Source organism: Vulpes lagopus, chromosome 2, assembly GCF_018345385.1.
Source record: "Vulpes lagopus strain Blue_001 chromosome 2, ASM1834538v1, whole genome shotgun sequence".
Lineage (NCBI taxonomy): Eukaryota > Metazoa > Chordata > Mammalia > Carnivora > Canidae > Vulpes > Vulpes lagopus.
This window is the reverse complement of record NC_054825.1, coordinates 16,211,037-16,230,560: the sequence shown is the minus strand read 5'-3', so window position 1 is coordinate 16,230,560 and position 19,524 is coordinate 16,211,037. Positions and strand designations below refer to the sequence as shown.

Here is a 19,524-nt window from a genome sequence, read left to right as displayed (position 1 = left end):
ATGCTAGGAAATAGAGGAATGGGGGGATCCCTGGGTGGCGCAGCGGTTTAGCGCTTGCCTTTGGCCCAGGGCGCGATCCTGGAGACCCGGGATTGAATCCCACGTCGGGCTCCCGGTGCATGGAGCCTGCTTCTCCCTCGGCCTGTGTCTTTGTCTCTCTCAATTTCTCTCTGTGTGACTATCATAAATAAAAAAAATTAAAAAATAAAAAAATTAATAAAAAAAAAGAAAATAGAGGAATGGATGTGTAAATAGTGATGCTAGGAAATAGATGCACTCATGAAAATTTAAGCCAAACAAACTAAAAGATAGTTTTCTTTATAGAATATTAAGTGAAGGCAAAAGAAAAAAAAATGCGTGTTCTACAGCTAACCTGAGTCACAAAGCATTGTATTTGGAATTAAAAGTATTCTGTGCATAACAAAAGACTAACTTAGTTAAAAAAAAATATTTTTATAATGCCTTAATGTCTATAAAACAATTCAGGTATCGTCCCCCTCACTGAGATGAAAAATGTTTGATTCATAGAGGCTGATGTGAACCACAAAACAGTTTTGCACATGGAAGTGGGACTCTTCCAACTGCAGGCTTCTGGAAACTGCCTACACCCCAGTGTACCATGCTGCCACCGTTCTGACAGCCTGCGGCAAGAAAGACTTTTTTATTGCATTCCTAATATTTTTAGATAAATTTAACAACTTCTAACTAGTTCATTTCAGATAACCACGTTGAAAAAAACTATCTTGGCTCAGATTTTAACTTGGGCATTTACTAACATGTGACCTTGAGCAAATTACTTAATTTTTCCATGCTTCAGGTACCTCATCTGTAAAACAGGAGTAATAGTTCACACCACAGGGGACTGTTGTGATTCCATGAGTTAATACATGTATATGAAGTGCCAGGCACATAATTAACAACATATAGGTATTTGCTGTTATTATTCAGTGTACATCTGACAATTTACAAGAAAAGCAAAAGATGAGTACAGATCTAAGGTGAATGGGAAGAAGCATCAGACAGTCTCAAAAAAAAAAAAAAAAGGATCTGGAAGAACAGGTACAAATAGAAAAATGAGGAAATTACCCTAAAAAATTCAACAATGGTGAAAGCACCAATGCTCTAAGTAAAAAAAAAACAAAACAGTTTATTTATAATAGCAGCATTCCAGTAAGGATAGGAGTAGAAGTGGCAGCCACTAGTTTTGGGGCAGCAGTAAGTAGGGCCTTGAGTCTCAAGAGATATTTATATACTCACATTCACAGTATTATTCACAATAGTCAAAATGTGGAAGCAACTCAAATGTCCATTGACAAATGAATGGATAAGGAAAATATGGCATATACATAAAATATTATTTGTCCTTAAAAAGGCATTTCTGACAGGTGCTACAACTTGGGTGACCCTTGAAGACATCTGCTAAGTGAAATTAACCAGTTATAAAAAGACAAATACTATATGATTCCACTTTATATAAAGTACCAAGAATAAACTTTTAGAAGCAGAAAGTAGAACAGTGGTTGTCAGGCAGGGGACTGGGAGTTGAATGGTATGAAGCTTCAGTTTGCAAAATGAAAAAGCTGTGGAGATTGCACAAAAATGTGAATAAACCTAACACTACTGAACAGTACATTTAAAAACAAGATGGTAAATTTTATGTGTATTTTGTCATCATCTAAAATAAAAACAAAAAATAGAAAAAAAGAAGGGCTCTGGACACCTAAGAGATTAAAGTTCACTGGATAAACCAATGAAGGCTAAGCTGGTTTGGGGAAGACTGATCCACTGAACAAGAAAGTCTAGCAGAGGGGCACCTGGGTGGCTCAGCAGTTGATCATCTGCTTTTGGCTCAGGGAGTGATCTTGGGAGTCCCGGGATCAAGCCCCACATCAGGCTCCCTGCATGGAGCCTGCTTCTCCCTCTGCCTACATCTCTGCCTCTCTCTGTGTCTCTCAAGAATAAATAAATAAAATCTTTTTTTTTTAAAGAAAGGAAAGAAAGTCTAGAAGAGTAAACACTAGTAGCAAGGAGATCATTAAAAGCCAGTTACATATCTAGCAACAGTTGGATTATGGTTTATTTTTTTGTCACCCTCCTCTAGTATAGAGACTTTCTCCTCCCCTTTTTCTATGTACAGACATCGCACTACAAGTTTCTTCTTAAATACCATTTTTAAAAAAGAGAAACAGTCTGTATTTTATAGTGAAGGTCAGTACATTTTATTTTCCTTTAAAGGTTATAAAAGACTACCCAAACATCTGAAACACTTAGATACAAAATCTAGAATAAAAGTAGAGGATATAATACCATTAGGAAAAGATGAAACAAAATTGAACTATCATTAACTCTATAAATCCAAGGGAAGTCTAGAAGTAACTACATTCTCATTACTAATAACCAAACAATTCTTCTCTAAATTTTAATTTGTAAAACCAATGAATTTAAAACGAGAATTTTAAGAAAATCTTTTTGAATTCTATGACTCTCATTTTCTTTTGAATTTCTCATAGTTTTGACACTATTCTGCTCCATATTCTTTCAAAACTGAAAAACATGAGTTGTCTTTATGAATACTTCTAGATCTTTAATGAATCACATTAGTATTTATTCACTTAGACATATATTAAATCATCAAACTTAACATTTGCTGAATTATTTGGTAATTACATATTTGTTGATCAACTACAACATACATGTCCATTGATTGTGGAATTAAAAATGGACAAAATGATACCTTCCTTTAAAGAATTCAATCTTTAATCCTGGCAGGGGAAAAAAAAACCCTCAAAATTAAAAACTTACTTCTTTATGGTGTGTTCCTGCTGTAAATACTTCTCTTGCACACACTTTTCAAACATAACTAATGCACGTTCTCCCTTATTCATTCCATTTGGTACTCGGTGTTCTGCAAACTCTGTAGATAAGAGCTCAGATTCTATTTCTTCCAACAAATCCTCTGATGCTGAAACATTTTTGATTTTTGAAATAAGTTTCTTGGTGCAGTCTGTATCATAGGGACTTTCTGAGTAAGTCTTTTGATTTGCTGCTTCTGTAAATGTAGATGACCTTAATTCTGCCAATATTTGTGTTACTGTCTGCTCGGTTTCATTTGTTTTCAAAACTTGCTTTGTAAAATCTCCACCAGGAAAACTGGCTATTTGTTCAGAATTTTCTGGGCATATGTCTGTTTTAGCACAAGAATCCACACCTCCACTATGATCCTGAATATAATTTTCCTGTGCTTCAATTTCATTATATTCATTAGGCTGACATGAAGTTTTATCAAAGTTTAATGATGACAGTTTAGATTCATTTTCTAAGCTGCTTTCATCACCAGAAAATGAGTTGCTGGAGTCTTCCTTTAATTCAAATGTTTTCCCAATATTTTTATCAGAGGAAATGGAGGCTATGTGCTCTGTCTCTGACATGCTGATTGACACCACCTCACTCTGCACTTCTTCAAATTTGTTCCTGATCTTCGTTTGACATCTAAAAAAAGTCAAAATATCAAAATTTTAAAAAGTTAAAGTTTTTTCAAACCAAGACCTCATATGTATTTGCACAAACTCCATGATGTGGAATAACTAAGACTACAAATTTTACCACTAGTAACTCTTTTAAGACTTCGAGAGCGGAAAAATCCAAAACCTGAGTAACACAGTCAATCCGAGTGTGCTGCAATCAGTAGGGTGCTACAAAGTCTTACTCTTTCTCCTTTAATTGAGTCACACAACTTCACTTTAGCTACAATTTGGCATTTCTTAACACCCCCATAAGATGTTGGGTATGAAATAGCTAGAGTTTAAATTGTTAGAATTCAATTGACTTGTTTAGAATTCCTTCAACTCCATGAGGGGAAAAAGACTATCTCAAAAGTCTATAAGAAAATATTGAGGAAATACGACAGCAGTAGACACACAAGAGAATGATTATAAAACAATACACATTAATGATAATAAAAATTTACTGAGAAGGAAAATAACAAAACACAAGTATCAGCTCAGGCACCTGAAGCTGAGCTAAAAGAAGTCTGGACGTTAAAGATCCCTGATAGGAATTTGGTTTTTTTTATCCAGGCAAAAATCTAGGAAAATACCATGGTGACTTTCAAACATTCTCATCAAGAATACATAATTTTCAGGGTAACTCAAATGGAGCCCACATACACTGCCCAGATCATAAAAGAAATACTGACAAAACTAATTTAACAACTAGAATACATTTTTAGGCTGTTTATGAAGGTTACTATTTTAGCTACTTTCTGAAAATTAGTCAACTCCAAAAATTATCCCAAGACAGATAAATATAAAATATTCCAGCAATCTTGATGAAAAACAATTGTCAACTTCTTTCAACACATACCAAAAAGCATATATAGGGGTGGTTATCAATGTCATATAAGGTTGGATTAAAAAAAGAGGGGACATCATAGTTCTGACAAACTAGAAAAGAAATAATTTCAAATGGAAGATGTACTTATGAAAAAGAAACAAATATAAAATTTTTGAGTAACAGAAAGATATACATTTACATCGGTCTGTGATAGAAATGCTGGTCTGGTCAGAGGGAGAGAGAAGACCATCACGTAGAATGCTTTGATTTGCAGGAGTGAATTTTGTGACAATAAATCATGATAGACTTGGATACTTTTGTACTATAGTTTCTAGCACATAGTAGATTCTCAAGTATTGAATTAAAGTACAGAAGTGATGTGATAAAACTGTTACTTGAGGAACATTATTCTAGGAATGCAAAAAATGGGGAAGAATAATACTAAGAAAGACAGACCAGTTTGTTAAACACCTCGTTTTTAGTTTAGTCTGTCCTTTGGGGTATCAGCTAGGATGGACCTTGGCCCTACTACCACAAACTACCCATCTGTATTAACATATTTCCAAACCACTAAATAGAAATTATCATTATCTTACTGCATACATGTTATATATAAGACGAAGCCCACAGTAGTGTTAAAGGCTTGGTTTACACAATACAAATTAATGCAGCAAATTAATAAAAGGCCTCATAGAATGCTGCATTCCAAAATCTAGAACAAAGTAAAATAATTCTCATATAGGGATATTAGCCACTTATATAGTTCTCCCTAAACTAAGTCACTTTAAGATATAACTTGTAAATGTGTTGCTGAATTTGAAATCTTAATTTAGAAATCAATCAAAAAATGGTTTTAAACATAACCAGTAAATGTTAGCAACTGACCAAAATGATAATCTATTTAAATGAGAATACATAAAGGTATTATGACTCTCCAGCATAGAGAAGAAACTTTATCATTAGAGACTGTGTGCCATGCTTTGTCAAGAGAAAGGCACTAATTGTCGAGAATTATCCTTTTATCCAGCTTTCATATTCTCCACAATTCAGTCTTCAACATTTATTTTCCCTCTTAGAATGCAAGCACTTTGATAATTTCAACAGCTCTTCACTGATACCCACATTAGTTACTTTCAGTCCTGTGTTGAGTTACAGATAACAAATCTTCACCTGAATATAGACATTTCGAATGGATGTTCCACCATAACCTCAAACTCAAAATAGCATAAAATCCAAATCAAAATGATAGCTCCTATAATTGAGTATTCCCAGTTAATCCCATTTGTCAATGGTATCATTTTTCTTGGTTATGATTTCTTCCTTTCCTTTGTCCTCATATTCTTTTACCAATTTCATGTCTCCAATTATACCCTCCTTTCTACTGCCACTGTCCTCTACCTGCAACCCAAACCAGATGTAATCACTTCATATCTGTAACACTTGAAATGTTAGTTTCTCAATCTCACTGCATGAAATGGGCAAGTGATTTGAGACAGCACCAGGTCAAGTGTCACCCAATCCAGAGAAAGGGTTGGATTATATACTATAATAACTCTGCCAAAGAGGAATAGCAGCTGCCCTATGAAGTGGGCCGGCCCTAGATGGCAGAAGGGACCAGGAAGCTACAATACTGCCCCTAAAAAATCCACACACTACCTCCACAGAGACCACCACCAAATGCAACCAGATGAATCAGACTGAGGCCCTATCTCTTCCCTTTTTAGAGGTTTCTGAATTAAGAATTCTGCCTCCACTGGGTGGTCTCCTTCCCCCAACTCCAAAAGGGCTAGCTAGAGGGAAAAAAAGGGACATATTTTGGAGCCAAATTACCTCTTCTTTAATCCAAGCAGCTAGAAGCTAATACCTTCAACCTTTCTTCAGGTAGAACAAGGAGTCTGTGATTAATGTTTTGTGTTGCTTATTTTATTTTTCAAATGATTGAAACCTGTCTTAATTTCTGGAATAAATTTTCTCTAGTAATCAAAAGTGGCAGAAAGATACAACATCAAACTAGTACATTATTAGGGGACTGTACTTCAAAGGGAAGTGGAAAGGATGAGAGCATTTTACACAGTACGATGAGAGACCCAATAAGGAAAAACTAAAACCATTTTATGCTGCAATCCCTCAGTAAACCAGTCATCCTACTTTCCCAATCTTATCTCTCAACACATTTCTAAAACCCTAGGCCTTCACCATAATCTACCAGTCTCTGAGCTGTCTACTCAAGATTTCTCCAATCTACACATTAACATTTCCATGGCTTTGCTCCCATCTACAATGTCATTCTCTTCAGTCTATCCAGAGCCAAATTATATTCAAAGGTCCAATTTTAAAGCCACATCTTCCTCCAAATTTACTCTCACTTTAAGTACAAAAATACTCTCATGTAAATGAAAACATACTGAGTTTATACTCATTAAGCACACAGCCACAGCCTTCCTTGTGACATTTCTGATCAGTCTTCAGCTTTTTAAATGATCTCGTACTTGCAAGAAGGAACATCACTCTGAACTAAACAAACCTCTTAAATCTCTAGCAATATGATCCTGATAATAAAACAAATATAATCTCTACTACATTTACATTCATTCTTGCAAATGTTAAATGCTGTTCAGTAGTTCTCAATGAGGGTGGGGTCCACTGAGTTTATACAATGATCTGAGACTCAATGTACAAACAGTGCAAAACAATAGAAGTTTGTCTCATTCCGAATATTCGTCTACGTTAAAAAAAAAAAAAAGCCTGTTTTTATAACCTTAGCTTAAACTGTTTTATATATTATTCTCCTGTAAATTAAAGAAAGCTGTTCAACCTCAAAAAATAAGTACTTTCTATACTGTTGCTCAATAATACGCCAGGCTTTGAAAAAATCTTCACATAAATTGATATCTGGTATCCACTTAGCTTGCAAACTTAGTTTTCTGAAACTCAAATGAATACTAATTGGACACAAAAGAAAAGGAAATGGATTATGGAAAATCTATGTATACATGTGCAACAAAGCCATCACCAAAGATTAAGTGTAAAAGATTGGTGGGGAGGAGGGGCACCATAATGAGCTTGATTGTGTGCACTATTAACCAGGTAACTAGAGGGGGAAAAAACCAAAACAGTCAGCTGAGCCCTCTTGCAGGCCTCCAGTTAGCCATACAGATGTAGGACAGTTTGGTTGTTGTCCAAGTTTTTTCTTTGGGGGTAGTTATCAAAATCACTGAAGATCCAACAGCCTAAGAGTAGTTTAAAGGAAGAGGATATAAAACTAGACACTTGCTTACAAGACTGTTTTAAATAAGTGCTTCTACAAATGGAATCCACATTCACATATGAAGATGTAGTGATGATATAGATTACAACATCTATTCCTTTTTGGAGGTTAAAAAAAAAAACAAGCCACAGGTTATTTGACTTTTTAGCAACTCTTACTCATTAGGGAAAAATGCTATATTTAAAACTTAACAGTCACAAAATTCCTTTCAATTTAAGCACTTTTTTTCAGAGTTGTTTCTGACAGTACTACAGGACCAATTCACACTTCAATACTGTTTCAGTAAAGTGAGAATTGGTTTCGCTCTTACTGGAGCTCATCAGCTGTAGGCAACTGGTCAAGAAACATTTATCTGCCTTAAAGCCAACCGTTATCACCCTTTATTTTTTTCATGAAAAAACTCACATTTCTACAAAATTATTTCCATATTAAGAGCCTTACAAATAAAAACATTATCTTTAACAGCTTTTAGTACTAATACTTGTTCTCTTAGTAGTTAGCAGTATATATAAACAATAAAAAACTTACTCAAGAAACTGCAAATACAAATGAATCCAATCCACAGATATTTGGCAACAGCCTCATACAAAGCCTCATACAAAAATACCAAGTCACAAATATATTTCCCAACTATTAATTCATTCCCCAAACATGTATTAAACATGCATTGTGCACAGGCAGTGTTCTAGGTGTTGGGAACATGGCAGTGAAGAAAACATGCATCCCTCAGGGAATTTACCTTCTGGTATTGTGGACCAATACATATAAAAGCTCCATGTTTAAAAAAAAAAAAAAAAGCTCTATGTTAAATTTTTTATTCTTTGTGGTCACAGTATTTTAATATTAACATCTGTCAGTGTTGCCTCAGAAGCTATAAAAGATATGCGTAAATGTTTTAAATCCAATAGAAAAATTTGGCTCTGTACAGCATAAATATTATTTACAACAAACTATAAATTTTTAAATTACAAACTATATCATGTGAATCTCAAATACCACCTGTATATTTCTCAAATAACATCCAATAAGCAAGTTGAGTCTGTGAGACTGGTCCTGTTCTTCAATATAATGGCTTCCTGTCCTTTGCAGGCAAAGTACATTGACAAGTTTTTCACATATTCCCTAAATACACTTTGAAAGCAACATGAACAAAATAATTTATCTGTCTGACCAGTTCTTTTTTTTTTTTTTAATTTTTATTTACTTATGATAGTCACAGAGAGAGAGAGAGAGAGAGGCAGAGACACAGGCAGAGGGAGAAGCAGGCTCCATGCACCGGGAGCCCGATGTGGGATTCGATCCTGGGTCTCCAGGATCGCGCCCTGGGCCAAAGGCAGGCGCCAAACCGCTGCGCCACCCAGGGATCCCATGTCTGACCAGTTCTGATGACAATTAAAATCAGAATGAATATATTACATCAAAAATGCATCTATAATCCAACATAATCTGACCATAATCCTGAGTAACTGATTTTTGATGAACATTACCTTTAAAATAGAAACACTTTCTGGATAAGGTTTTAAACAGAATAAACTAATAGAATAGAAAGGAACCTGTGTAAGATACCTGAAAACTTTGTTTCATGTGATGAAAATATCAGACACTGAAGTTCACAGAAAGTGAATCTATGCAAATCAGATTAAAAAAAAAAAAGACTTAAAAACTAAACTAGTTTTTTTTTTTTTTTTTAAGATTTTATTTATTTGCTCACGAGGGACACAGAGTGAGAGGCAGAAGAAGCAGGCTCCCTCTGAGGAGCCTGATGTGGGACTCGATCCCAGGACTACAGGATCACGATCTGAGCCAAAAGCAGATGCTCAATCACTGAGCCATCCAGTTGCCCCTAAATTACCTATTTCAAAGAACTCTAGGTTAAATTCTATCAAAAGGGAGAAATATTTTGTACAGTACTCACATTCTAATTAAGTTCGTAGGTAAAATTTAACCTTAATACCTTGAGCTTCCTTTACATGAAACATCACTAAATTTTAAAAGTTGCCTTTATTCTACTAGTTTAAAGAGTATGAAGCCAAGGTCAATTATCCCTGTGGGGGATTGTTTAGCTTTGCACGAAAGACTCAGAGTAGATTTTGTGGTTATGTGCACTACATTACCGAAAAAAGATATTAAAAAGACAGACTCGGGGCACCTGGGTGGTGCAGTTGGTTGAAGGTCTGACTTGTGGTTTCAGCTCAGGTTGTGATTTCAGAGCCCTGAGACCAAGCCCCAAGTCAGGCTCCACACTCAGTGAGGAGTCTGCTTGAGATTCTATCTTCCTCTCCTGTTTGTGCTTTATCTTGTTCTCTTAAATATTAAGTCTTTAAAAAACAAAAAACAACAAAACCCCAGACAGACTCAGGGCATTAGATGCAGGAGTCCCTGAAAATAGTACCAAATCCCGTAACAGAATAACAGGAAAAAGAGCAATTATGGCTCATCAGAATTCCAGGAAAAAAAGGAGCCACACCATCTATCACAGTATCAAACCATGTATCATATTATCATTTTACTTACTTAGACCCATCCAATAAGTTTAAAAGCAAAAAGCTGTTAATAAAGATATTTTTAAGCTATCTACAGAGAGATCACTATACAAACTTTAACAAGTCTCAGAAAATATAAAAAGTATTTTTGGCTAATTTTTTCCCAAATCTGAAAATAAAAGGAAAACAAATGACCTATAGTTCCCTTTTCAAAAAGGAAGACTAATAAAAAATTAAAGGTAAGTTGTAAATCTGACTTCTATTAAGAGGTTCTGGTTAATGTTTAAATTTTGAAACCACCTTTGGCCTGCGTTCAGTTAATAAGGCATGATAAAGTTTACCAAAAAAATTATTCATTAAGTAATTACTCCATAATCATCCCTATACCAGCCTATCAGTTCATGTGTCTTAATGACAAATACACTCACAATCCAATCAACACTTTCCTTTGCTGGGTTTAATTTTGACTTTGTGTCTATTGCCCCTAATGCCGCTATCTTTCCTTCTGTTTAATTCTTAGCCTAATAGATTTTTTAAATCTCAGTAGCTAAGAAATAAAGTTCAAGAAGTCTGAAAAAAATAAGATTAGAGGATTATTTGTAAATGTAAATGATCTATAACTCCCAGTGTTGCGCTAGAACACTAAATATTAACATTTGCAATATCCCAAACCCAGTGAACGTTTATGAGAAATTCAAGAATCAGCTTAACTTTTTTAAGATTTTATTTTAGAGAGAGAGAGATGAGAGTGGGTGCACGCATGTGCACGAGCGAGGGAAGGGGCAGAGGGAGCAGCAGACTCCTCTTGCTGCTGAGTAGGGAGTCAGATGCTGGCTCAATTTCAAGACCCTGAGATCATGACCTGAGCATGAAGGGGCAGAGGGAGCAGCAGACTCCTCTTGCTGCTGAGTAGGGAGTCAGATGCTGGCTCAATTTCAAGACCCTGAGATCATGACCTGAGCATAAGTCAGATGCTTTAACCCACATAGCCGCCCAAGTGCCCCTCAGTTTTATTATTTAAAGCAGGAAATAAGGGATAAAAGAAAAACCTAAATTTTACTGAAAGAAAAAAACAAACAGAATTTGAGGTCAAGGATTCTCACTTTAACCTGAAATTATTAGTGGAAGGACAGTGGGTGGCTCAGCAGTTGAGCTTCTGTCTTTGGCTCAGCACGTGATCCCAGAGTCCCGGGATCAGGACTTCCTGCATGGAGCCTGCATCTCCCTCTGCCTATGTCTCTCTGCCTCTCTCTCTCTGTGTCTCTCATGAATAAATAATTAAAAAAAAAATTGTTAGTGGAAAACTTCTACAGATTACCATTCTTCAAAGGCAAAGATGATTTTTCTAAATTTCTATATGAGGCTGCTTCAACCTATTATCTCTTCGTTTGCATCAACATGGATGGAACTAGAGGGTATAATGCGGAGTGAAATAAGTCAATCAGAGAAAGACAATTATCATATGGTTTCACTCATATATGAAATATAAGAAATGCTGAAAGGGACCATAATGGAAGGGAGGGAAACTGAGCGGGTAAAAATTAGAAAGACAATCCATGAAAGACTCCTAACTCTGGGAAACAAAGGGTTGCAGAAGGGCAGGTGGGTGGAGAGATACGGTAACTGGGTGACGGGCATTAAGGAGGGCATGTGATGAGTGCTGAGCGTTATACTGTAAGTTGGCAAATTGAATTTAAGTAAAAAAAAAAAAAAGTATTCTGTGCTGTTTTACCTTCACTTGATGATTTTTAAACATGTTTTAACTTACATGTAGCTGTAAACATGTTTTTAAACTTAATATACAAAGCGACTGCCATCAGTTAGGCTCTCACTGAATAGCACTAAAGGAAAACTCTTGCATTTATGGACGAAAGAACTAAAAGTTTACAAAGTAGTTACTGTGCTATATACTGTGTTAGCAGTAAGACTGGAACACACCAATGACACTCTCTCTCGAACTTTCACTGATTAAAGAAATCTCCACGTTTATATGCTGGTATTCTGAACTTGACAATGTTTCAAGAATAACAACATTGACATAAACACTATCCATGCATTTCCAGGAAAAACGAAATTTCCAGGTAGATTCTTCAGTGTTTATACATGTTTGCCTGCTGCAATGTAAAAAGGAATTTTAGTTCTTTGTAAGATTTGCGAATTACTCAACACCTTCACTGAACTTAAAATGAAAGACTGAAAAAGAAAGAAAAAAAAAAAAAAAACGAGGCCAATCATCACTTTTCTATTTTTGTAATGATGAATAAAAGTTGAAAAGTAGTTGTACAGAGACTAAACCGGCCTTATTCACACGGAGATTGTTCAGTTTTATTGTCAACGTCTCTTGAACCTTAATCTTTCCCACGAGATCAACTGCGCAAATAGAAAGTTGTAGTCTGTAGTCGGGAAAGCTAAGCTACACCCACGATTAGTGTACCAACACATTCTCTTTTATTTTATTTTTTTAATTTTTTGATTACCAGCACATCTTTTGAAATACTGTTCCACGGATTTACGGCACGCTTTTCTTACAAAAAAACTTCCAGCCCATCATTCGGTAACAAGTAAAAAACGCTCTAGCATCAAGGCACATCACACACAGACGGAGGAAACTGGCAAGAGCCTGGCACTGTGCACCACTATCTTTATTAGACTAACCCCCATAAGGTAACAAAACGAGCAGGTCAAGGGGGTGGGGTGTGGGGGGCAGATTCTAATCCAGGCGCTCCGAATCCAAATCCAGGCTTCTTTACTCGAGACAAGAACCAAGACCTAAGTCAACGTTAGCTGCAGTTGTTCAATTGCTAACAGCTAAGCGCTCGTGGCACCTGCGCTCTACCCGGGCTTGCGGGGGGGCGGGGGTAGGGACGTGCCAGACCAGGCTTTCCCATTCCCCTCCTCGCTCGGAGTTTGATAGGCACGAATCTGAAATGTCCTTACCGGCCAGGGCGCGTCGGATCCCTCGATGTCCTTGGAAGTAAAGGCAACATAACAACCAAGAACACTCATTTCTCGGGAGACTCCCCCCCCCCAAAAAAAATCCCAAAGAACCGTCTTTAAGTTACTTAAGATCACAGAGACGGAAGAAGTGTTTGTAAAGAGTCGCCCCAACAGTTAAAACACAGACCCACAGTCAACCTGGGGAGAGAGAGAGAGACAGAGACGGGCGATGCAGTACACGAAATCTGGCCGAGCAGGTGGGGCTCGGCCGCCGCTCGCGCCGGGAGGGGCCAGGCCATCGGCCCCCGTGCGGCGGCCCTCCGAGCCCCGCTCCCCGCTCCCCGCTCCCCGCTCCCGGCCGCGGCCCCGAGGGAGGACGGACTCCTAACTGCGCCCCCCAGCGCTCGCCGGCCTCCCAGCCCCGGGGCAGGCCGGCCGGGCGCCGAGCCGAGCCGGGACCCGCCGAGCCGCGGGGGCGGTGAGCATCCCTCCGCCCAGACCCCGCGACTCTGGCGCCGGGCGGCCGACAAGCACTCACCCCACTTCTCCGAGCCCCGGGCCGCGCCCCTAACGAGGCCGCTGAAGCTCCGGCTGAACGCCTAATCTCTCCATTGTGGGCTCCGGTAGACAGGAGGCGGGGAACCGGGCGCCGGGAACAGCGACCAGGGGCAGGGCCGACACCGCGCTCCCTCCGTCTCCGCGTCCCCAAACCCCCGCGGAGCTGACACATCAACAAAGATGGCGGCGACGCCGAAGCCGGCCCCGCTACAGCTGAGGGGGCGGGGCTCCCTGGAGGAGCCAATCGGCGAGTCGCGGGCGGTGTGACGCAACGCACCTTCGGTGGGCGGGGCCAGGGCGGCACCGCCTCCGGCCCCCGGAGTCCCCATCCCGGCGCTCAGACGCGCTGGGCATCCACGCCCGGGCTGAGTCGGCTCGCGGGCGATCCTGCTAGTCCTGTCCTGTCTGTCCCGCCCCAAGCCAGGACGCTCTCATTGGATAGAAGCCCACCTCACCCTTGACCCCTCTCGTATTAGTCAGGGGCATAAAGCAATAAAAGAATTCGAAATTGTGACTTCCTTGCTCCGATGCGCAAACCTTGCACCTGACCTAGGCGGCATCAGCAGGAGCAGTTTACCTGGTCGCCTGACAGTGCATCCCTGGGACAGCTTCTGAGGGTTTCCGTAACACCGCGTTCCTGTCTACAGCCTGGCGCCCACTGCCATTGTTTAATAATAAACTATTCGTGCATTCGTCTCTGGCACCAGACTGTGAGAGCCTTGAGCGCAGGAAGCGTCCTCGCCTGGCTGGGTGTGATCCTGGAGACCCGGGGTCGAGTCCCGCATCGGGATCCCTGCACGGAGCCTGCTTCTGCCTCTGCCTGTGCCTCTGCCTCTCTCCCTCTAAGTGTGTCTCTCATGATATAAAATATCAAAAAAAAAAAAAAAAGAATGGGGACTGACATGCAGGAGCTGCTCAGTAATTACCAACAAAAAGTGTATTGTATACTGTTGCCTAATCAGGTCCATATAAGTAAGGGGAACAGTTTCATTCTGTGAGGGTTTTGCAAATCTGCGCTGTCCAGTGGTGATGTTCTCTGGTTTAGGGCTTCCTACTCACAACTCATGAGTGAAAATAGTAATTCTGTCAAGTTGTCAACGTGAGAGTTTGTAAAGCAAAGCTTGTTCCTGTTATGTGAAGCTTCTTTGATACCAACTGCTGGGAGAAAAAAAAATCACTAGAAAAGTTCAACATTGTGTAACTTTGTTCCTCTTTCCTTTTCAACAGGAAATCGCGCCTCCCTCCTTAAATGAAAATACTGCAGTAAAACACACTTTGCAGTTAAAACTGTTTTTCACGGTGAAGAAATGATTTGACTTTAAATTTGACCAAACATTCCCTGTGAGATATATTATTCCAAGGGGGGAAAAAGTAAGCCTTTTACTCAGCACATAGTTTCAGTAATAACATCCATATTGTTATTTTTGAAATATATATATTAGTATAAGCATATAAGTAATTATGGTTCTGGGAACCAAGATTTTCAGTATTAGATAAAGGAAATATAAATACAAAATCAAAGGAGTAAAAATTCTGAAATCCTAAATTTGAATTTAGATATATCAGTATGAACTCATGGTCCTTTTTTTTCTTTTTCTTTTTTTTTATTTTTTATTTTTTTTAAATTTATGATAGTCACATACAGAGAGAGAGAGAGAGAGGCAGAGACACAGGCAGAGGGAGAAGCAGGCTCCATGCACCGGGAGCCCGATGTGGGATTCGATGCCGGGTCTCCAGGATCGCGCCCTGGGCCAAAGGCAGGCGCCAAACCGCTGCGCCACCCAGGGATCCCCCTTTTTTTTCTTTTTAAAGATTTTATTTATTTATTCATGAGAGAGAGAGAGAGAGAGAGGCAGAGACACAGGCAGAGGGAGAAGCAGGCTCCATGCAGGGAGCCCCATGTGGGACTCAAACCTAGGTATCCGGGATCATACCCTGGGCCCAAGACAGGTGCTCAAATGCTGAGCCACTCAGGTGTCCCATACTTTTTTTAAAATTAGAAGTCTGTCCACTGAAAAGGCCTGGAATATCATTCAACATAATGCACACCCTTTTCTCCATCATTTCTAAGTATATTTTCCCACAAAAAGTCACTTGGACTCCCCTTGTAAAATCAAGGGCAGATTCTTAGTCTGGGGCAGGAAAGGTGCAAGAAAATCTACGACATGTTGGTTGTATCAGAAAGCAAAGAAGAAAAATAATAGTTGTGTCAAAGACTCAGGAGCCAATTCAAAAGTGTGCCCACGGGCCAAAAGACAATATAGCATTAAAAAAATAATAGCAATTGAGACTCCTCTACTATGTCAAAAATTAATGTGTATTGGGATTCCCTGGGTGGCTCAGCGGTTTGGCGCCAGCCTTCGGCCCAGGGCGTGATCCTGGAGTCCTGGAATCAAGTCCCACATCAGGCTCCCTACATGGAGCCTGCTTCTCCCTCTGCCTGTGTCTCTGCCTCTCTCTCTCTCTCTGTCTCTCTCTCTGTCTCTCAGGAATAAATAAATAAAATCTTTAAAAAAAATTAATGTGTATTGATTTTTCAAAACATCATTGGTCCCCTTGGGAGGATGCCAAAGAATCATCACAGTCGGGATCTATAGGTGGTGCAGCGCTTTAGCGCCTGCCTTTGGCCCACGGCGCGATCCTGGAGACCCTGGATCGAATCCCACGTGGGGCTCCTGGTGCATGGAGCCTGCTTCTCCCTCTGCCTATGTCTCTGCCTCTCTCTCTCTCTCTCTATCATAAATAATAAATAAAAAGTTAAAAAAAGAATCATCGCAGTCTGAAAAGTAAAAGAATCACTGTTACAAACTGAATCTCACTCAGAAAGTCAATGTGGAAAGGTTATTTAAAGAATTCCAGATAATAAATGCAGAAAATAGACTACCAGGAATTTGCAACCCCTTTGAAATAATGGATCTAGGATCGAAAGGATCCGGCTGTAACACTGTAAATGTCAATATCCCAACGAGTGGGGCTGAGATTGGAGGTGCATTTGGAGGAGAAAAGCACACTGGTGGTGGTCCGGAGTCCGGGAGTGATGCCTGGAAACAGTACATGAGAAGATCCACTTGTACTATCAACTACAATAAGGACCTTTCTCTGGCTCAAGGAATCAAGTTTCAATAAAGGTGACGGTAAATCAGCATTACTTCAAGTCTTCTAGGCATTCTTGCAGTTCTTTGTTCTGGAGAAGACAAAGAAAATTAAGATTTGCCCTGAATAAATGCATAATTTTGATTAAAAAAAATGGATCATCAGATTGTCTAGAATCATTAGACAAAAAGCCAGTGGAAAACTTTATAATGGATTGATGGGGCTGACAACACTGGAACCTGTTAGATGAATTTTAATAATTCCCCAAAGAGAAACAATGAGATATTAAGTATCTTCTGATGTGATGCACTAGAGGAACACAATACCACCTGTGAAATATTCTTGCCACAGGGGACATGCTCAAAATTTAAGAAAAACTGCCATTACTTCAACATATAAATTGTAAGAAAGGGATTAAAAGTAAATCTCTTTTTAAAATACATCACTGAATACAAAATAGGATCTTGCTTGGAGCCTGACTTGAGCATACCAATTATTAAAAATCATCTGAGACTCTGGAAATTTTAAATATTAATGATATTAAGAAATTGTTAAAGGTGGAATAGGTTTTGATGATGTTTTTTAAAGTTATGATCTTTGAAAGATACATATGTATAAAGATACAATGTCCCAAAAAGGAAAAGTGATTTTAAAAAACCCAAATAAATAAAAATAACCCCACATTGATGGGAATATGTCAAAAGATAACAAGAGCCAACTAAAAGAGCTCCCAATGGCCAAAGTTGGAAAAATTTGAGCAAGGAAATAAGGTAGTGTTGGATTACAACCCAAAGCATAAAATAAACACCAGTTCATACTAATATATTTACAGTATATATGGTCATATATATAACGGAGAAGAGACAAATCTCCCATGCAAACAAATTTGAAATAATTCCAATATCCAGCCCTCAAAGAGGGGGAGCATAACTTCTTTCTTAGGTGTAAACTGTGTTTAATGACTTCCTACCAAAGTATATAATAGGCAAATGGAGGGAAAACGCAACTAACTTTAGAAACTGAAGAACACCAGTCAGGTGGTGGTGTCTTGAGCATGTTTTAAAGGTGTGTGTAAAAAAAAAAAATTAAAAAAAAAAAAAAAGGTGTGTGTAAAAGTTGTGTCTTTCCACAATGTCAGCTTTATTCAATCATAAAATACGGTTAGATGAGAGATCTAAATGTGAGACAAGATTCCATCAAAATCCTAGAGGAGAACACAGGAAACACCCTTTTTGAACTTGGCCACAGTAACTTCTTGCAAGATACATCCACGAAGGCAAAAGAAACAAAAGCAAAAATGAACTATTGGGACTTCATCAAGATAAGAAGCTTTTGCACAGCAAAGGATACAGTCAACAAAACTAAAAGACAACCTACAGAATGGGAGAAGATATTTGCAAATGACCTATCAGATAAAGGGCTAGTTTCCAAAATCTATAAAGAACTTATTAAACTCAACACCAAAGAAACAAACAATCCAATCATGAAATGGGCAAAAGACATGAAGAGAAATCTCACAGAGGAAGACATGGACATGGCCAACATGCACATGAGAAAATGCTCTGCATCACTTGCCATCAGGGAAATACAAATCAAAACCACAATGAGATACCACCTCACACCAGTGAGAATGGGGAAAATTAACAAGGCAGGAAACAACAAATGTTGGAGAGGATGCGGAGAAAAGGGAACCCTCTTACACTGTTGGTGGGAATGTGAACTGGTGCAGCCACTCTGGAAAACTGTGTGGAGGTTCCTCAAAGAGTTAAAAATAGACCTGCCCTACGACCCAGCAATTGCACTGTTGGGGATTTACCCCAAAGATTCAGATGCAATGAAACGTCGGGACACCTGCACCCCGATGTTTCTATCAGCAATGGCCACAATAGCCAAACTGTGGAAGGAGCCTCGGTGTCCATCGAAAGATGAATGGATAAAGAAGATGTGGTTTATGTATACAATGGAATATTACTCAGCAATTAGAAACGACAAATACCCACCATTTGCTTCAACGTGGATGGAACTGGAGGGTATTATGCTGAGTGAAATAAGTCAATCGGAGAAGGACAAACAGTGTATGTTCTCATTCATTTGGGGAATATGAATAATAGTGAAAGGGAATATAAAGGAAGGGAAAAGAAATGTTGGGAAATATCAGGAAGGGAGACAGAACATAAAGACTCCTAACTCGGGGAAACGAACTAGGGGTGGTGGAAGGGGAGGAGGGCGGGTGTTGGAGGGGAATGGGTGACGGGCACTGAGGTGGACACTTGACGGGATGAGCACTGGGTGTTTTTCTGTATGTTGGTAAATTAAACACCAATAAAAGTTAATTAAAAAAATAAAATAAAATAAAATACGGTTAGTACAATAGCAAGCAGGTTCAGGATTCTAAACTCAATGACATTTCACTATGTATTTAACTTGGCTTCATATACATTACACAAAGTACAATACAAAGTTATGCAACAAACAAGATACAATAAGGGTAAGAAGTTAATGAAACAAAGCAAGTCAGTCTGTGAGCACAGTTAAGATGAGGACTTGGTCAGGTGTGGGCCAGCTCTAGGCACTTACTGCTTAATGTTTAAAAAGTGGAGCAGCTTTATTATGTTGGGAGATCAATCAGGCAGTCTTCAGCAGCAGTTGCCTTTTGATGTGGTCAGATGAGGAAGGGTCAGCACTCAGAGAGTCTGGCAGTTTGCTGCAGAAATCCTCCCTTTTTACAGTTTATTTATTTATGTATTTATTAATGTTTTTTCCTTTTTACAGTTTAATCAGTCTTGAGCTTTGCAGGCCTCTTTTGTTTTTTTTAAATATTTTTTTAAATTTTTTTTATTTATTTATGATAGT

The 19,524-nt window shown here is 38.8% G+C and overlaps 1 protein-coding gene across 1 annotated transcript in view; it reads right to left on the bottom strand.

Annotated features, from left to right (window-relative positions):
- The window catches only part of CCDC186 (coiled-coil domain containing 186), a 49,830-nt gene extending 36,088 nt beyond the window's left edge, over positions 1–13,742 (bottom strand). The window contains exons 1-2 of the mRNA XM_041743806.1: positions 13,559–13,742; positions 2,803–3,489 (exon numbers count right to left, since the gene is read on the bottom strand). Coding sequence (XP_041599740.1) covers positions 2,803–3,428 — 626 coding nt within the window. The 5' untranslated portion in view covers positions 3,429–3,489; positions 13,559–13,742. The remainder of the gene's footprint in view (positions 1–2,802; positions 3,490–13,558) is intronic.
- Positions 13,743–19,524: the final 5,782 nt, after the last annotated feature.